The sequence below is a fragment of the Gobius niger genome (assembly GCF_951799975.1).
Source record: "Gobius niger genome assembly, chromosome: 18".
Lineage (NCBI taxonomy): Eukaryota > Metazoa > Chordata > Actinopteri > Gobiiformes > Gobiidae > Gobius > Gobius niger.
Window position 1 is genome coordinate 12,296,391 of NC_136869.1, and position 18,255 is coordinate 12,314,645.

The 18,255-nt window shown below is 39.5% G+C and overlaps 1 protein-coding gene across 1 annotated transcript; it reads right to left on the reverse strand.

The window, feature by feature from the left end:
- Positions 1 to 780: 780 nt before the first annotated feature.
- rec8b (REC8 meiotic recombination protein b) lies at positions 781 to 16,809 on the reverse strand (the record flags this gene model as incomplete). Its single annotated transcript, XM_079576347.1, has 18 exons — positions 781 to 904; positions 1,157 to 1,263; positions 1,520 to 1,624; positions 1,813 to 1,888; positions 3,416 to 3,455; positions 3,559 to 3,719; positions 5,327 to 5,402; positions 5,829 to 5,963; positions 7,498 to 7,654; positions 7,765 to 7,825; positions 8,145 to 8,226; positions 10,587 to 10,654; positions 10,746 to 10,821; positions 12,459 to 12,570; positions 14,496 to 14,571; positions 16,152 to 16,294; positions 16,534 to 16,602; positions 16,754 to 16,809. 18 exons carry the CDS (start codon positions 16,807 to 16,809, stop codon positions 831 to 833), a joined length of 1,674 nt encoding a protein of 557 aa, XP_079432473.1. The 3' UTR covers positions 781 to 830.
- Positions 16,810 to 18,255: the final 1,446 nt, after the last annotated feature.

Below are 18,255 nucleotides of genomic sequence, written 5' to 3' on the forward strand. Positions count from 1 at the left end.
TGTAATGCTTTTTAATGCCATTTTAAGAACCAAGTAATATATTTTAACAACACAAACGCAGACAAAATTGGTGCGTTTAATTTCTCAAGATTTGCAAACATTTGATCAAACAGAGGAAAGAGAATTTGACAAATCTGGCAACTTTTGAGCAAAACAAATGTGTATTTTCAATAAACTTGTTCAGTAAAAATTGTTGAGCAATGTAAAAAAAAATCTAATATACATGAATGCCAGCTGGAATCCAATTGAATGCTTTTTAATATGACTTTTAAAGCTTTTTAATGCCCCACAGAAACCCTGAAGTAATAATATAGATATATTATGTACAGATCTTTGTATTTGTGGCACTAAAATATAGTGTTGGTCATTACATGGCATTAAAAAGCATGAATTTTGACTTGCTGCTTCTCATATAAACCTTTATCACCGCAGAGACACCAGTCACAGTGTCAAACAAGTGTCAGAGGTTTTTGTAGTCGTCAACTGGACTGGGTGATTTATGTTGTGGATATTTCCTCTGCTTATTTTCCCACCTGGTCATTTTCTTTCCAGGTGCTTGAAAGTCCAATAATGTCACACAGACCATAGCTCAACAAACATTTATTATTTTATAAACATAACTTATAAAAAGTAGTAAAAACTGAAGCAGCAACATCAATTATAAAATACAGTCTGAACCAGGTTAAAACAATTAAACACCATTTAAAAAATATGTGTCTGTGAAATGTGGTTAAAAATATCATGAATAAGTTAACAATGACATTAAAACAGTAATGTAGTCGGATATAAAAAGCACCATGTTTAAAAACCCAAAGGTCCGGGGTTGCTGTTCACAAAGCGCTGATGAAGATCTGGTTGTAGGGCTCGGCCTGTAGTGCCTTCACTTGTCCAGCAGAGAGCAGCTCTGAGCAGACACAGATCACATCAGTGACAATCACACTTTGTTCTGCATTCACAACAAATGTAACTGTTGTACTGGAGCTATTGATGGTTAACACAGTCACAAAGTATAGATCTGTTTGCCAATCACACGTTCAGCTTTTTATAAATACTAATACAGGAGAACACACGACACAAGTAATGACTTTATTCGCTAAATTTCACTCACAAACAAACCTTTACTTGTATAATAATTTCCGTAAATGTGAACATGTACCCAGCAGTTTGTAGAGCGTGTGCGCTGCAGCGCTGCGGCCGGCCTGCGGGGGCAGCAGAGAGGCGAAGGTGACTTGTCCAGACCTCTGCAGATGGGACCAGATACCACTGAGAGAAAAAAAAAATGAAAAAATTCCCATTAAATGATAATAATAGGACACAGACACAGGCCCTGAGTGACGTCATCGTGGTCTACTGTGAGGTATGTTGAAATATCACACAAGACTCGGCATAATCAGAATGATAGAAACCCTTTCTTCCTAATTTGACGGCCGATGAATAAATAAAATGTTTTCTCAATTACAACTTAAATACCACTGGAAACGCATTTGGGTTTCTTCCTAGGTTTCCACATGTTTTTTACCTGATTGTGCCGCTGCTCTCAGTCGTGTCCGTCTGCGCTTCAGGCATCTCAATGTTTTCTTCAGCAATCGGCTCCATCATGGGCTGCATCTCCTCCTGGGGCGACCTACGCGGACACAGTGATGGCACACGAAAAATGTACAGCAATAATACAATACGATAAGTAAAATAATAAGCAGCTAGTTAAGTTTTATGGAACCTGAAAATAAAAATGTAATGCTGTTCTGACATATATCCAACTTTTCTCTCTCACTGTACTAAATATTGCCCTGGGACCATGGGGAACTAACTCACCATCTGCTGGAGGGAATGATGGCGTCGCTCACAGATCTGTCCTCTTTAGACAAGTCCAGAGCCAAGTCCAACGCAGCTGTTCGACACACAGTGAAGCATTAACGTAAGTGACCGGCCAATTACAGACACTTTGAGAGGCTGAAATAATAACACTTTTCCAAGCAGACTATGAGTTCCTTAACACTCAGGTTAGATGCATGTTTTTTTGCATTTCCTGTATGTCTTGGCATCATCTTCATCTTGCTACACAGACGATGCGTAAAGTGTGAAATGTCCTAATTTGTAAAGATATGTTAAAATGACCTCAATCAAGAGTATATGTAACCTTAACATGAGTAGTTTGGACTTGCCCTTTAAGATAAGACGATCCTTTATTGATCTCACAATGGAGAAATTCACTTGTTACATTTGGCTCTTAAAGGAACAGGCCACCGTTTTTCCATACTGAGATATGTTCTTACCTGAGCTTAGACGAGTTGATGCATACCTGTCTGTGTGTTTTTGTGTGTGCCCTCAGTCACACACACAAAAAAAAGATGTTGAAGTATATTCCTATAGCTCCAAACGGGGGTGAAGTTGGAAGCTACCATGCTCTTCCACAGGCACAAAGACCAGACAGGTACGTATCAACTTGGCTAAGCTCAGGTAAGAACATATCTCAGTATGTAAAAACTGTGGCCTGTTCCTTAAAAGGGGCAGAAATATAAACAATAGGGGAAAAAAATACAACAAGATTAGAATAGACCATAAAAAGCAGGTCAGTCCCGTCAGACCTTGGAAGCTAAGCAGGGAAGGGCCTGGTCGGTACTTGGATGGGAGACCGTTTGGTTACACCAGGAAGCCTAGCGAATGTTGTGTGAGTGAGTGAGTGAGTGGTGGTGGTCGGAGGGGCCGATGGCGCAGACTGGTTGCCTCGCTTCTGTCAGTCTACGCCAGGGCAGCTGTGGCTACAATAGTAGCTTACCACCACCAAGTATGGAGTGAATGAATAATGTAATATAAAGCGTCTTTGGGTGTCCAGAAAAGCACTCTTATTTATTATTGTATAGATTATTATTACCTATTCTCTAATTTTAAGAGGAATGAGATGTTTCTTTTTCTAAATCTAAAAGCTTCTTGAATAAAAGCATCAAAATAGCGACAAAAAGGAGCCGACAAAGTGACAAAAATACAACAAAAAAGCAACAGAAAAGTGACAAATAAGCGACAAAAATGTGACGAAAAAGCAACAAAAACGCCACAAAAGAGCAAAGAAAAAGCAATGAAAAGAAATGTCAAAAAAGGTTTCAACAACATGAGGAGAGAGATACGTTCAGGTCAGTTTTGTAGGCGTTACTCTGGCCTATGGGCTGTAAACATTTAGATTTGGGTAAAGCTGAACTGGAGAAAACGCACTTGGTTAAGAGGTTAATTTAGGTGCAGAAATACTTGTCCCCTTGCAGAATCCTTTACATACCTACTCAAACCAAAGGCAAATGTAGTAGTTATTCAGTAGGATTTATAATTACCCCAACTATCATAATGCGAGTTTACGTCAGGCAGTAATCGTGAAGTTGCTTGTTTTGTCTTTCTAACACTGAGTGGAGTGAAAAGAAAGTCTTACATGATCCGTCAACAGGCTGAAGTCCTGAGTCACTGGACATCTGAGAGAGAGAGAGAGAGAGGCACAATGTTACGAAACCAGCTTTATCTTATAACATTATTACAGAAGAAGACACTACGTTATCTACAATCTCCTTTAAATACCTCCTTCATGGTGGAGCGCCTCCTCTTCCTCTCAGTCATCAGAATCTCTCTCTCCTGCTCCTCTTCATCTCGGTGTGTCCTCGCGTCCTCTTCGGGGCCGGACAAAGCCGTGAGGACAGCGTGGTGTTTCCATAGTGATTTGAGGTCAGGGTGGATGAGGCCTGGACAGGACGGGTCAACAGACGTAAGGTTTAAGCAGGAAGCAGGAAGTCACATTTAACACCGAAACAAAATATTAGTACTTAGATTTAACGCCTTAGTAAATTTTCTCCAGTTTTACCCAAATCTCAAAGCTTCTCGGAGAGGTGACAGCCTTTAGGTCAGTGTAAAGCCTCATTTGAAAAGCTTAATATAGAACTTGCAGTTACACATAAGACCTGAGGTGGCAGTAGTGAGTATAAAATGACCAACTTGCATCTAGTCCCTTTAAAGCTTTCAAGGACAGTTAACCTCTTAACCAAATGCATTTTCTCCAGTTCAGTTTTACCCAAATCTAACGCCTCATTTGAAAGACCTACAAAACTGATCTAAATGAATCTTTTACTTGCATTGTTGCCGTGTTGTCATCAAATTTTTGACACTTTTTCATCACTTTTTTGTCACTCTTTGGGGGCTCTTTTTATTTGCATTTTCAACACATTTTTCCCAACTTTTCATAGTTCTTTGTCACTTTTTTATTGCATTTTTGTAATATTTATATTGCATTTTTGCCACTTTTTCATTGTTTTTTTGTTACCTTTTTGTGGCTTTTTTGTCAATTTTTTGCCTTTTTTTTGGGGCGTTTTCATCCTCATTTCCTTTCATTTTTGTTCGCTTTTTCCAGGAAGCTTTTAGATTTGGGTAAAGCCAAACTGGAGAAAATATGCTCGATTCAGGTGGGGCTTAAGAGATTAACAACTAAATTCATTCTTTTTTTTAATGCCCCGCAAAATCCTTGAGACAGAATTCCTTTAATTTATAAAATAATTTTGGAAACATTTTATCAAGTAATGTTTTTAAATGCCTAATATGGAACTTTGAAGTTCGATATATTGAGGCAGGAAAGTATCGCGATAAACGATACTCGATATTGTCAACTCTCAGGCAAAAATTGACAGAAAACCTTTGTTCTAAAAGTGCATAATCATATCCTTTAATACCACACAAGCTGCAATAAACATGAAACATAAAGTAACTCAGTTTGCTTCAGGTACAAATCGAGCCCAAAAATGTATCGTTTATCTGTTATTTCTTGACCGATAAGTCGATGTAGTGATTATAGTGACAGCCCTATATGGAACTTTACTTTTCATCACGGTGACTCCAAGGTCAAGGTTTTCCTTCTGACGGACCCCCACCGGAAAACCTACAGAACAACTGATCCTGGAGCGTTGTCGAGACCACCGTGATGGAAAGTAAAGGCGTCATGCGGACCAGTCATACAGCCTTTGGCTCACAAAAAGTTAAATTATGCACATATATAAGGCTTTTTCTTTTCTCTGCATAAACAGTTGCATAATGCACCTTTAATAATAGACTTTGTGCCGAATATCCAGACCTCACAACAGCTTTAATAATACGACACTGGCTGAACTGACACCTGGTAACCTCTCCCTTTGTGCTATGATGTTAAGTATTTCACCTTCTCTTATCAGTTGTGATATGAATGGTATTGTTAGTGAGTTTCCTGATGATGTGAGTGAAACAATGTGTATTATTCTGTTTAAATGTTTATATGAGAATAAAGAAGTTTTCGTTTCTTGGACAGGGCCATGTCATGCACACTCACCTCCACAGGGGGCAGTGAAGAGTTGTGCCGGACTGGAGTACTTGGTCACAGTGGCTAAATTCACCAAGACCTCGGACTAAGAACCAAGAGAAAAACAAACATTAATTCAGCCTTTAATTCGTAAGAGTAGGACAAAAAAAGCCTCGGCCAAACTAATACCAATAACTGCCCTCTCTTAGGAAATTACCTAAAACACGGAGAGTCTGTAATCAATCGGCTTCAGGGAGGAACTTGGAAAGCATTTTTTAATTAAGCAATAGCAGCGTGATGACGACGGGGCTTTGATCACTGATCGGTGGAGAGTGTAAATTCAATAGGTCATTGAACTCTGCAAATTCAGCCTGGACTGAGTCTGTCCTGCCGGCTGTAAGTCTGGTTTCAAACTCACCAGTAGCTTCCAGAGTGTTTTTCATCAACACACATTTTATTTATCCCTTTACCATTTTAATCTATTAACTTCATTGCTTAGTTTGTGGACAGTATCTGCAGTATCTTTATTTACCAAGGTTAGGGTCTCTGCCTGAGGGTTCTCAATCTGCCTCTTCATGTCTTGGTTCGAAATCTGGACTTGGGGATCCGCAAAGACCAGCTGGCGTTTGCGAGGTCCGCCCGGTTTCCGAACGGGACGGACGATCACCTGAAGACAAAGCAAAACAACAAAGCACTTGACTTGAGGTACGTGACATGACGGAAACACATCACAGTCGGAAATTATGAACACTGTGTTTGGAAAGACACGCCCGTATGATGAGGCTGCTGCTTTTAAAATGACCTCCGTGAGTCACTTTGAGGAATGTAAACAAAGGTTGACGTAGCAACAGCAAAGCATCGCGTCATGTCTGAGTGGTTAATTCAAGAGTACAGGTAAAGTCATTCAGTGCAATAACAGAAAGGTCTCAAGCCGGTGTCTTCACTTCATATGTTCTTCCCCCCAAAATGTCTCGTCTATAATCCAGTGTATGATGCTTCTAACTGTCACATGTGTCAGTGTTGAACTGTGACAGCAGGGGGCGCTTTATTAGGGGCATAAGACTGATTTATTTATGTTTAATAGGTACTTTTTGTTTAGTTTATTGAAAGGACAGTGTGCAGTTACATTAAAAAGATGGCTGCACCAGATTTAGCACTAATTTCCATCTGTTGTCCTACACAATTAAAATTACATAACGTTACTTTAGAGCAGTGGTTCTTAAAGTGTGGGTCGGGACCCGCGGGGGGTCGCAGGACACTGAAGGGGGGGTCACAAGATGATTCTGAGACAATACTTTTAACATTTCTGTCATTGAATTTTATGTATTTTTGGTTGGTTTTGGTTTTTGGTATTTTGAAATTAAGCCACTCTAACATAATTAAACCATATTTTAACTGTCTTGCTCCTTAAAGGGATATTTCAGTACTTTTGACATAGGGCCTCATTTCCTAGTTATCCAGAGGGTTGTTGATTTCTGGAGATTTATGTATATTTTTTCATTCATACAGTCCTTATATTTGAAGAGTTTAGTGGTGCTAGGCTAGTGCATGTCTATGGTAACTAGTAGCCTGCATTAAAAACGGTCTTACGCAAGCACAGTGTACCTGAGGCAAATCACTTATAACACCAGACTACCGATATAAATGTCTGTGTCGAATCGATATAGTAATTTTTGATATATAACTGACCCTGCATCACATGAATTACGCATTTGAGGGACTATTTTCTAGCAGATCACTTCCGCCACTGCGAAGCTGATGCTGCTCAAATGTAAGTTACTTAAAATGCAAAATGGTTAAAATTATTCTATCGACACAGACATTTATATCGGTAGTCTGGTGTTGTAAGTGATTTTCCTCAGGAGCACTGTGCTTGCATAAGACTGTTTTTAATGCAGGCTACTAGTTACCATAGACATGCGCTAGCCTAGCACTAGCCTAGCACCACTACACTCTTCAAATGTAAGGACTGCATGAAACAAGAAAGAAAAATCTCCAGAAATCAACAACACTATGTCAAAAATCCTGAAATATCCCTTTAAATTATTATAAACGCTTATTACATTTTACAGGGAGGGGACCCGAATTGTTGATGTTTATTGTAATCAAATATAACCAGACTGGTTGTGTCAGAAAAGGCATCAAGAGTGAAACTTTGCCAAACCAATCAAATATATTACAGTTCATGAGATCATTCTGACCTCTTGCTCTGCCCCAGTGGGTGAGGTGGGCATGGTGACGTGTTCGGGGGTCATCTCTTTGGAGAGGGGGTCCTTTTGGAGCTCCACAGTTTGACCTGTCTCCTCGTCCTGCAGCCACACACTGTCCCGATGTGGTCCCACCACTGACTCCCTGAGCCTGAAACACAGACACACATATGAACGGCCAAGGAATCCAGGAAATATGTCTGGAAATAAAGTGCTTTTAATCATAAGACTATGAGAAATGTGGTGCTTTTCGATGCTCACTGTTCAATAGAGGTCATGAGGTCCCGGCTCTGGTCCTTCCTGTCTCTCAGCTGCTCCACATCTGTCAAAACACAATTCAAAGTAACCTCCAGATGTATCCCACTTTCACATCAATCCAATCAATATAAAGAGGCCTTTTTCAGTCATATACTAGATCTTAATGTAAAAATGTATGTGTGTGCAATGTGTAGACTTTAAATAAGCCAGGCTCATGTCAAAGGGAGTGTGATTTCCCGTGAACTGTGAAAGATAGGCGACCAGTTTGGCAGCATATTGACAGCCGTGGTATCTATCTGTTGTTGCGTAGTTCAGGGAAAAGACATTTGTAAACATATTTAGCACCCAATTGGTAAACTTCATGATAACAATACAAAATGTACCGTGTCTAAACTGGTCCTGCTCATCCATCAGCAAGTCCAGCTCCCGATTAGTGGCTTCAGGAAGATCTGCTCCTTCAAAATTCTGCAACAGAAAGATACAAATTTACCACACTATTTCCACACTTTCCCATTTCTCCAATAATCAACCAACAGGCAGAAGGTCCTAAATCTACACTTTGATAACTTTGATTCAAAAAGTGCAAGTGAAACCAATCGTAACAGAGGCGGCGGGTTAAAACAATTGTCTTCCTCGTTTTTCTTGAGCGATAACAACAACCTGATGTGATTATGTCAGATCTCATCGAGCCCAGACGGCGCTGGAGGAGAGGCTTCATCAAACGCTCAGTGACAGAAGAGCGCAGCATTCGGCTGTTACTGTAGAGCAGCACGACCCACACAATGAGCCTCTGAGATGTTTTAATGGCAAAGGACACAGAGGTGAAGTCAGGACAGAGATTAGGCCGCCTGCTGGTTTCTGCTCCCCACACAACAAAGTGCTGATGGTATTAGACAGGCAGCGTGTTCACTCTTGTATCATAAACTAATTAACGTCTGTCTAAAAATTACCCAGACTAGTAGACTTGACTTTTGCACTGGCAGGGTGCGCTCTGTGAAATATTCTCATATACTCATTCTGGAAGAGCACAGAAGGGCCACCAGCTCCAGGGCCACTGGTTTGGCCTCTCAATTTTTCCCTTAACCTCTTATCTTACGCCTTAACCGAGCTTTGCCCGAAATCTAAATGCTCAAAAGAAAAGCGCCAAAATAGCGACGAAAACGAGGATGAACACGGGACAAAAATGTGCCGTAAAAGCAACAAAAACGTGACAAAAACGTGGCATAAACATGATAAAAAACAACAAAAAACATGACAAAAAAAACAACAAAAAAAGAGACGAAAATACAGCAACAAAGCAATGAAAAAAGCAACAAAAAAGCCACAAAAACGTGACAAAAACACAACAAAAAAGTGACAAAACACAATGATGAAGCCACAAAAGTAATGAGAAAAAAAAAAAAAAAAGTTGACATGACAAAAAGTTGCAATCACTCTTGTAGGTCTTAGCTTTCAAATGAGGCGTTACACTGTTGCTTTCCAGTACAGGAGCTTTTAGATTTGGGGAATGGCAATATGTATTTGTGCGATGTGCATTTACGCTAATTTGGGCCAGACTGGTCAGAGTCCAGGGCCGTTTTTAAGTCCCAGTCCGCCCCTGAGCCCACGTGAGCTGATGCTGCTGCTCGGTGTCATGTGCAGCTCGTCATTCTTACGTTATGGTCATTAAAAACAGGTCAACGAAATGATATTGTTATCGTCTTCATTGACAAAACAACACTAGTAGGTGGCGGTGGGTGTGGGCGCACAGGCTGGTGTTTTGTTTACATTTCTGCAGCATGGAGTGAGACCATCGATGGATTCTCTCTCTCCCGTGACAGCCGAGCGCTTAATAATATGAGTAAGGCTGCCATGTAAAGCAGAGGAGAGCGAAGAGGAAGCAGCAAGCGCTCGTTGTGGCTCAGCACGCCTCCGCCGACCTCTTTTTTCTAAGCGACACCCTCATGCTACTGGCTAAAGCACTAGCGTACCGTTGTATGTACGCAAGATACCAGCTTCATCTTGAGCAGCACTGTTCGGACACAGGATAGGGCCCAGAAAGTAACATTTTTAAAGCAGTGCTAAGTAACTCATGCCCCTAGAGGCCATAAGCGACACTGCAGGTATCGTAGCATGTTGCAGTTTTTAACTCACTAATTGTCCGTGAGAGTAAATACTACACTGACAGAAAAGAAAACGGGTGAGAGGGATATTGTACATCCAATGAAACAATTGAGATATTTGTTTTCACTCAAACTTGGCTGTAAATACTGTTTAAGTGGCGCTAGCCCACAGTTAGCTTTGCCCGTTAGCCTGTTAGCTTCTTCTTTGTGATTTTTAGTGTGTATTGGTGGCTCTGACCCAGAGGCAGGAAAGTTGCAATTGTGGTTTTCTGGCCAGAGACACCAGGGGGAGATGAAAGACCCCCCAGTCATTCCATTAACACTTGTATTACCCCCAGAGGGACTACGGAACGGATTTATTAAGGTAAACAAGTTACGTAGTACTGCTTTAAAGGCACACTGTGTAACATTTTGGATTATCAAGTTGCTAGCAATACAAAACATGCTCCCAGCTCGACACAGAAAATGCTATTGTTGCAGTGGTTAATCAAAGAAGGGATGGACTAACCTAATTAAATCAACATCTCCATGGAGACGAGTTGGAGACGTGGATTGTGCTTTAGCAACATTTTACTATATTACTTGACAGACAGACATAGGTTCACTTGTGTCAGGGAGGCCGCAGTTGTAGTGACGCGGTGCGGTTTGATTTACAGTCCGCTGCGGAGGAAATGAAATGATGACGGATCTGTTTTGCATGAGCCGCCCTGACACACGCCGTACCTCAGCACTCGCGATGACAAACTGCTCCCTCTCCCTCAGAGTGATGGAGGACGGAGGTGACCTGAATCCTGGGATGGACAGAAGAAGGAAAGCTCAGGAGACATTGTGGCGTAGGGCTGCTGGACCAAAACTGAAAATTGAATGCAATTTACGCAGTACCTTCTGCTTCAGGCGTGGAGTGGGAATGTAGCATCAGGGAGAGGTCAGGGCTGAGGACGTCAACCAACAATCCTGACTGAAAATGCACATTATAAAAGGTGTTAGAGATGGAGCATATCCGAACATCAGCCATTCTAAAAAACTCTATATGAATCTTCTCAAGTGTAAAGAAACCACAGCGCTAAATTCATCCATGACAAATTGCAGGAAGTAAACATATTTATGATTTTTAGGAACACATAACCCCATATTATTCTACATTTTACAACCCAAGCTGCAGTGCCAAGTGTATAATGCCGTCCCGCGTGCAGACAGAAGGCTTTCTATTGGCAACGACTGGAAATCCTCAGTATCACACGCTCCACGTTTGCTGCATTTAACACTTTGGGCGAATTTGGAACAGTGTCTGCTTTGTTAGTGTCCGTCCTGCAGGCGTTTTAACTACTCCTGTGCCAGATTTACTCACAAAATCTCAGGAACAGCTGTAAAAGGCAGGAAAGGGAAAATAAACAAGCTGTCCAGTTCAGCCTGCACTAGTACTTGCTCCACTGCGTTTCTTGGCCATTATAACATTTGAATAAAGCAACTTCGGATAGTTGAAAATGTAAGTCTTTCATCTGTTGTATGTACTTAAACTGAGTCTAATCATTTCCGAACTAATTTGGTTTTCAGTGCTGTTTTACAATCTTGACCTGCTCAGGAGAAAATAATCAATTTGCTATTTATAGGATAGAGATAACCTTATCTAGAAGCTTCTCAGCTGGAGCTCACAGCCTATGGCCAGTGTAGCGCCTCATTTAAAAGCTAAGACCTACTAAACTGATGTACATGGATCTTTTTCCTTACGTTGTTGCGTCGTTGTCGCCACTTTTTTGACGCTCTTTTTCCATTGTATTTTTTGTCCGTTTTTGTTGCTAGTGTGTGGCTTTTCTATAGCCTTTTCTTTTTCATAACTTTTTTTGGTTCCTTTCTCATCATTTTCGTCTCTTTTTCATCACATTTTCGTCTCATTTTCATCACATTTTCGTCTCATTTTCGTCTCTTTTTCATCACATTTTTGTTCCTTTTCCATCAAATTTCCACCCCATTTTTGTCTCTTTTTCGTCACATTTTCATCTCTTTTTTTAATGTAATCAGTTCAGGTGGGGTTAAAATAAAATGCTAAATTGACTTTCTGAACTTTTAACCATATAACGTTTTTTATAACTTGTACATCTGGAGTAGTATTTGACTTCATTCACAGTTTTTAGTGAACCTCATCATATTGGTTGTTTCTACTGATGACGGTGCTCTGAGTCTGAGTCAATATTTCTTGGATAATAGATAGATAGAACCTGGAAGTGTCGTCTGAGTTCATTAAGTCCATAGCAAATCATGAACGGCACACATTTTTCAGCATGCTGAGAGCTGAAAATGGTGGCTTGTATCTTGTTTTTAACACAGGCAACTCCCCCTGGACGCTCCAAGCAACATAGGAGATCCATGAAAAGCGCAGTCTTTCATGTTCGATAAAATATCAATGCTGAGGTGCCATAAAGGAGTCATGAATTGTGCATAATGCGTTTTTATGTTCCAGCTCATCAGTGCATTTGCAAGAAGCTGTTTTTCCAGTCTCTTCTTAAGTCCATAATGAATGCTAAACCTTGCTGTGCCTTAACTATTGAGTGATATAGGAGACGCCACACAATGGCTTAAGCCTGACTTTCTAATTACCTGTTTGTATGGACTGGGCAGTTGATGAGACTCCATTAGGCCAAAGAAGGGGTCCTGCGCTCCCTCCGCTTGCTCCATCATGAAGAGGTTATCAGGAAGATCCAACGCCAACCTGCCAAAGCACCAACATAGAAATCAGTTTGAACTTTCTGCCTTATGATTATTTATGTTTATGTATAATATTAATACAAACACATAACACAACGACCGGAACCGGAGCTCTTGCATTCACAACCACGCTCCAGAACAGCGGCTTCTTATTAAAAATGTACAAGGCTTTCACGAAGAAGAAGCTCGGTCCGTCACTCAATGCAGTAAACCACACCTCCTTCTTTTCAGAGCGTCAAACAACTGTCCTAATTCAATTATTCAACTCATCTTCCTGAACACCGAGACATCCTTCACAATCAAGCAAGAAAAAATGTAAAGCCAGTTCAGATAAGTATTGGTATTGAGATTAGATTTGCATTTATGTTTCAAGATTCAGCTCCCAGCACGCATTTAAAGGAGTGCAGAATTTACAAAGGAGAAAACTGAAATACGAGCTCCTTAACTAATGCAAGAATGACCTGCATTTCAGAGCAGGTTTGTAAAGGTCTAGTCTGCACGGTTAGCTGTTTTTAAAAATACTAAGACACCGCATAAACAGGTAATTGTGTTGTTTTCAGAGAGAACATTGTATATTACCTTTGCAATTTGTTCATTACCACCATTATAGTTGGGATTTCAATTTTATTTAAATTAATTGTACAGCCCTAATCACCAGTATCCTGGGTGTTGGAGAATAAACAATGGTGTCCGAGAGGAGTCTGGATGTCTTATGAAGGAGAAGTTTATTCACCATTGGTGCGGGATCCGGAGACATGAACAGGAGACATTGCGCTAGTCCTACCATTCAAGTATGTCTATGCTTCCACAGAAGAGGGATAAAAACCCTCTGTCGAGCGTCACACTGATATGCAAAGCAAAACATGCAGTGGCTGAGGGACGGCGCCTGAGCACCACAGTCAAGGCTACGACAGAGATAGTCTTTACAGTATGACCCAGAATGATAAATAGTTATTTAATTGTATTCTCTAACACTGGGTACAGAGTAAAAGCATTTTCTTCGATATTACCAGAATTCGGCTGAAGCTTACAGCCTATGGCCATTGTAACGCCTCATCAAGATCTACTGATGTACATGGATCTTTTTCGTAGGTTGTTGCTTAGTTGTTGTCACTTTTTTTGACGCTTGGCTTTTCTGTAGCATTTTTGTCCCTTTTTCATCACATTTTGTCTCTTTTTCATCACATTTTGTCTCTTTTTCATCACAGTTTTGTCCCTTTTTTATCACATTTTTGTCTCTTTTTCATCACATTTTTGTCTCTTTCATCACATTTTTGTCCGTTTTTCTTCACATTTTTGTCTCTTTTTCATCACAGTTTTGTCTCTTTTTCATCACATTTTTGTCTCTTTTTCATCACATTTTTGTCTCTTTTTCATCACATTTTTGTCTCTTTTTCTTCACATTTTTGTCTCTTTTTCATCACATTTTTGTCTCTTTTTCATCACATTTTTGTCTCTTTCATCACATTTTTGTCTCTTTTTCATCACATTTTTGTCTCTTTTTCATCACATTTTTGTCTCTTTTTCATCACATTTTTGTCTCTTCTTCATCACATTTTTGTCCCTTTTTCATCACATTTTTGTCTCTTTTTCATCACAGTTTTGTCCCCTTTTCAACATTCTTTCGATACCAGTACTTTAACGATACCAATGCCTGAACAATCATCATCAAAACTTGATCTTCTAGGGCAATCAAAGATGTTAATAAAATAAGATAATACAAGATGCCCATGAAATTATTTAAACGTTTCACATCATACTTAAATTATTTCTTTGTTTTGGCAAATGTGTTGCCATCTTACCCCAGATTTTGCCCATACCGTTTGCTTTATGAAATAAAATGCTTGTGAACTCTACTGTCTATTTGCTTAGCTATTTACTCATCTGTTATGTGAACTTTCCTGCTACAACTGTATATTTTTGCATCACCTGTCGGACTCAGGGACGTCGAGAGGCACACGTCGTTTGAAGCGGAGGAAACGGTCGATGGTTTGCTGGATCTCATCTGCAGAAAACAAGACACGTACATTGAGGCCACGCAGTAAATACCGCACATTGCTGACCAGAGCAATATTACGCTCGTCAGTTAAGGAGTTTTACACAAAGAGATGGGATTTGTTTGTTTTTTTACATATGGACATGGCAAACACTCCTGTCAGCCAAGCAAATGGGGATATCCTACTATACGTTACAAATGAATGAATGAAATAACATCCGATCGTCGCCTCACAGCGGGGAACGGGAAGCTCCGAGCCCCTTCTTGGCTCGTGCCCCGGCGTATTACACTGCATTGGATTACACTGTTTTACATCAGCCATGACGACGGCATGACTGTGAATCTGTCAGGGGCCAATATCAATGTCGACGTGTAATTTAAGACCAAATGAGAAGCGGCTGCAAAGATAATGGCTTCATCAGAGCTCGGTATTGGATTTTGAATGAAACCTCGCAAAGCAATTAGTGAAACGTATTGTGGTCACAAGGTTGATTCTGTCACCCCCCCAAAAAGCAATGTGTGATGGGGAAAGTTTGCATAAGGTGGAAAAGCATTTCGTAAGTTTATGCAGCACTCTTCACTGTCAATTAACAATCTTTATTTAACCTCTTACCCCCGCCATTACTGAGAGCATTTCTCCAGTTCCCCATTACCCAAATCTAAAAGCTTCTCCACTGGAGCTTACAGCCTATAGCCAGAGTAACGCCTCACTTGAAAGCTAAGCCCTACAAAAGTGATCGAAGACTTTTCTGCATGTTATGCCGTGTTGTCACTTTTCGTCGTATTTTTGAAAAAAAAAATTGTTGCTTTTTTATATTTTTTTGTAGTATTTTTGTCACAATTTTGCAATTATTTTAGCTTTTTTTGTAATATTTTTGTTGCTTTTTTTTATATATATATTTTCTGCTGCTTTTTTGTAATTTTTTGTTGCTTTTTAACCAGTTTTTTTGTTGCTTTTTTGTAATATTTGTGTTGCTTTTTAATATTTTTTTTATTATTTTAGTTTATTTTTTGTCAATTTTTGTAATATTTTTGGAGCTTTTTTATATATAGTTTTTTTCATATTTTTTTTATTGCTTTTTAATATTTTTTTTGAGCGCTTTTTTTCATATTTTTTTCATATTTTTGTTGTTTTTTAAAATATTTTTCTTTATATTTTGTTGCTTTTTTGCGCTTTTTTGTCATTTTAAAAATATTTTTATTGCGTTTTTGTGGCTTTGTTTTTTGCTTTTTCAGATTTGGTTAAAACCCAACTGGAGAAAATGTACTCAGTTCAGGTTGGGGTTATAAGAGGTTAAAAAAGTACAAAATGTGTGGATCTACTGGATATTTTTCATGTCATAAATCGATAAGAAATGCTGCATCGTTCCCCGTCTCCGTGAATGACAGACCGTCACAGTGAAGAATCTGAAAACAATCACTTCATCTACTTGTCCCATCGTTTGTGTTTTCTCTTCTTCCTCCTCGCGACTCCCTCTGCTCTCACAGATGGTGCCCAGTGCATTGTTTACGGCCTTTGTCACTTCAAGGACAGTTCGGTCTGATGTTAATGTATTGCCATTGCTCACCACAGCCGACTCCGTCCTTACCGAGCAGAAAGCTGCACTGCCGGTGATAAACCACCACCACCCCGTACTGCAGCTGAGAGGACAGGTACAGGGAGAACCGTGGCTTCGGGAGGCTCTGCTGCGGAGGGGGCACCTGGGCAGTAATGTAGTTCACAATGTCCAGGCTAAAGGGAACAGAAATCAAAGGCTTGTCCAATAGTGTTTTATGTTGAGATGTTATTATAGTATATTAACTACATGATCTGGCTTATAACCTCAATGTCAGGCTTGTCTTACTCCATAGTCTTTGTTACTGAGGTGTTGGATTTATAGTATCACCATTACTACTATCAAATATTACCCTATATGTAAACAGCACAGTTTGGAATTCAAATAAAGCAACATTTGACAAAAACAGGCAAACCATGTTGTCTTCACATTGACCCTGAGGAGCTCCCTTCGAGTTATCTTCACGCCCTTTGTTGCTACTAACCTGAAAAATATGACAAAAAAAGTAGCATGAATACATAAACAGAGATGATCTACCTCACAATACGAGTTTAAGCAACGGTATTTGGCTTTCGATCCGCGAGACACCGAAGTCAAGTTGTCTTTTTGCCTTTCTCAATATGATCCGAACTCACCAAATAGTAGAGAAACAGCCCGAGTGGCGCTGAAGTACGTTTGGGTAGTAAAACATTTTGAATCTGTCACAAAGATGCTCGAAAATATCACAGAAACGAACAAACCAGGCCGATATGAAATAATGTTCAGTACAGACGGTTGATAAATATGTTTTTTTTCCCGCCGCAGATCACAAACAAGCCAATAAAAACAGCGTAGATACATTTTTGAAAATATGATGCGTTCAATTTCATATTACGGTAGGACATAGCGCTACTGGCTCGCGAACTTGAACGCACTGTTGGTGTTAAAACATTTACAGGCATTGGATGTTTATCGGCGGCTGAGTGACACACTAGTCCAGCCACTGCACTTCCCACTGCGGCTTTAATTGGACAAATTACCGTCCGGGGTCACGGTCTTTCTAAACGTAACGCGTAAACAGTGAAACCCGAGAGCAGCTGAGGAATACCATTGTGAGTGAACGCGGGCCGAGCCTTCCGATTCTCCGCCGTGAACGTCATGGTAAAGTAAAGTCAATCCACCTATGGCACAGATTTTGTTTTGTTTTTAACTCGTCATCTGGACTGGGTTGTGGTTGGACCGAGAAGTCAGGAAAAACGTCCTCAACTCGACGACTTCCTGGCTAGACATTGATGGGATTATTGAAGGTTTATCATTATTTATTGTAACCTAAAAATTTTGGCCTCTCAAACCCTCCGCCTCATTTGAAAGATAAGGTCTACAAAACTCATCTAGATGGATCTTTTTCCTCATATTGTTGCAGTGTTGTCGTCAAAAAAAAATTTCAAACTTTTTTTTGTCATTTTTCATCACATTTTAGTATTTTTTCATCTCTTCTTTGTCACATTTTCATAATTTATTGTCACCTTTTTTGGTCATTTTTTTAATACATTTTTCATCACATTTTTATCATTTTTTCATAATTTTTTGTCACATTTTTTCATCGAATTTTTATCACTTTTTCATATTTTTTTCATCACTTTTTCATCACTTTTTATATCACTTTGTCACGTTTTCATAATTTTTTGTCCCTTTTTTTGGTCATTTTTCATCACTATTTCGTCATTTTTCCATCACATTTCTGTCACTTTTTCTCTTTTTTTTCCATCACATTTTCATCACATTTTTGTAATTTTTTCATCACTTTTAGTTACGTTTTCATAATTTTTTGTCACTTTTTTTTGGTCATCTTTTTTTTTTTTTAATCACTTTTTTGGTCAGTTTTTCATAATTTTTTTGTCACATTTTTGTCACTTTTTCATAATTTTTGTCACTTTTTTGGTCATTTTTAGTAATTTTTTATTACATTTTTGACGGATTTTTGTCGCTATTTTGACACTTTTTTTTCAAGAAACCTTTAGATTTGGGCAAAGCCAAACTGGAGAAAATGTGCTCGGTTCATGCGGGGGTTAAGAGGTTAAACACGGGGAAAAGTGGGAGGAAAAAAAAATATAATTCAAACCAAATGTTACTAATTTTTTGTAGTAATGATTTACGG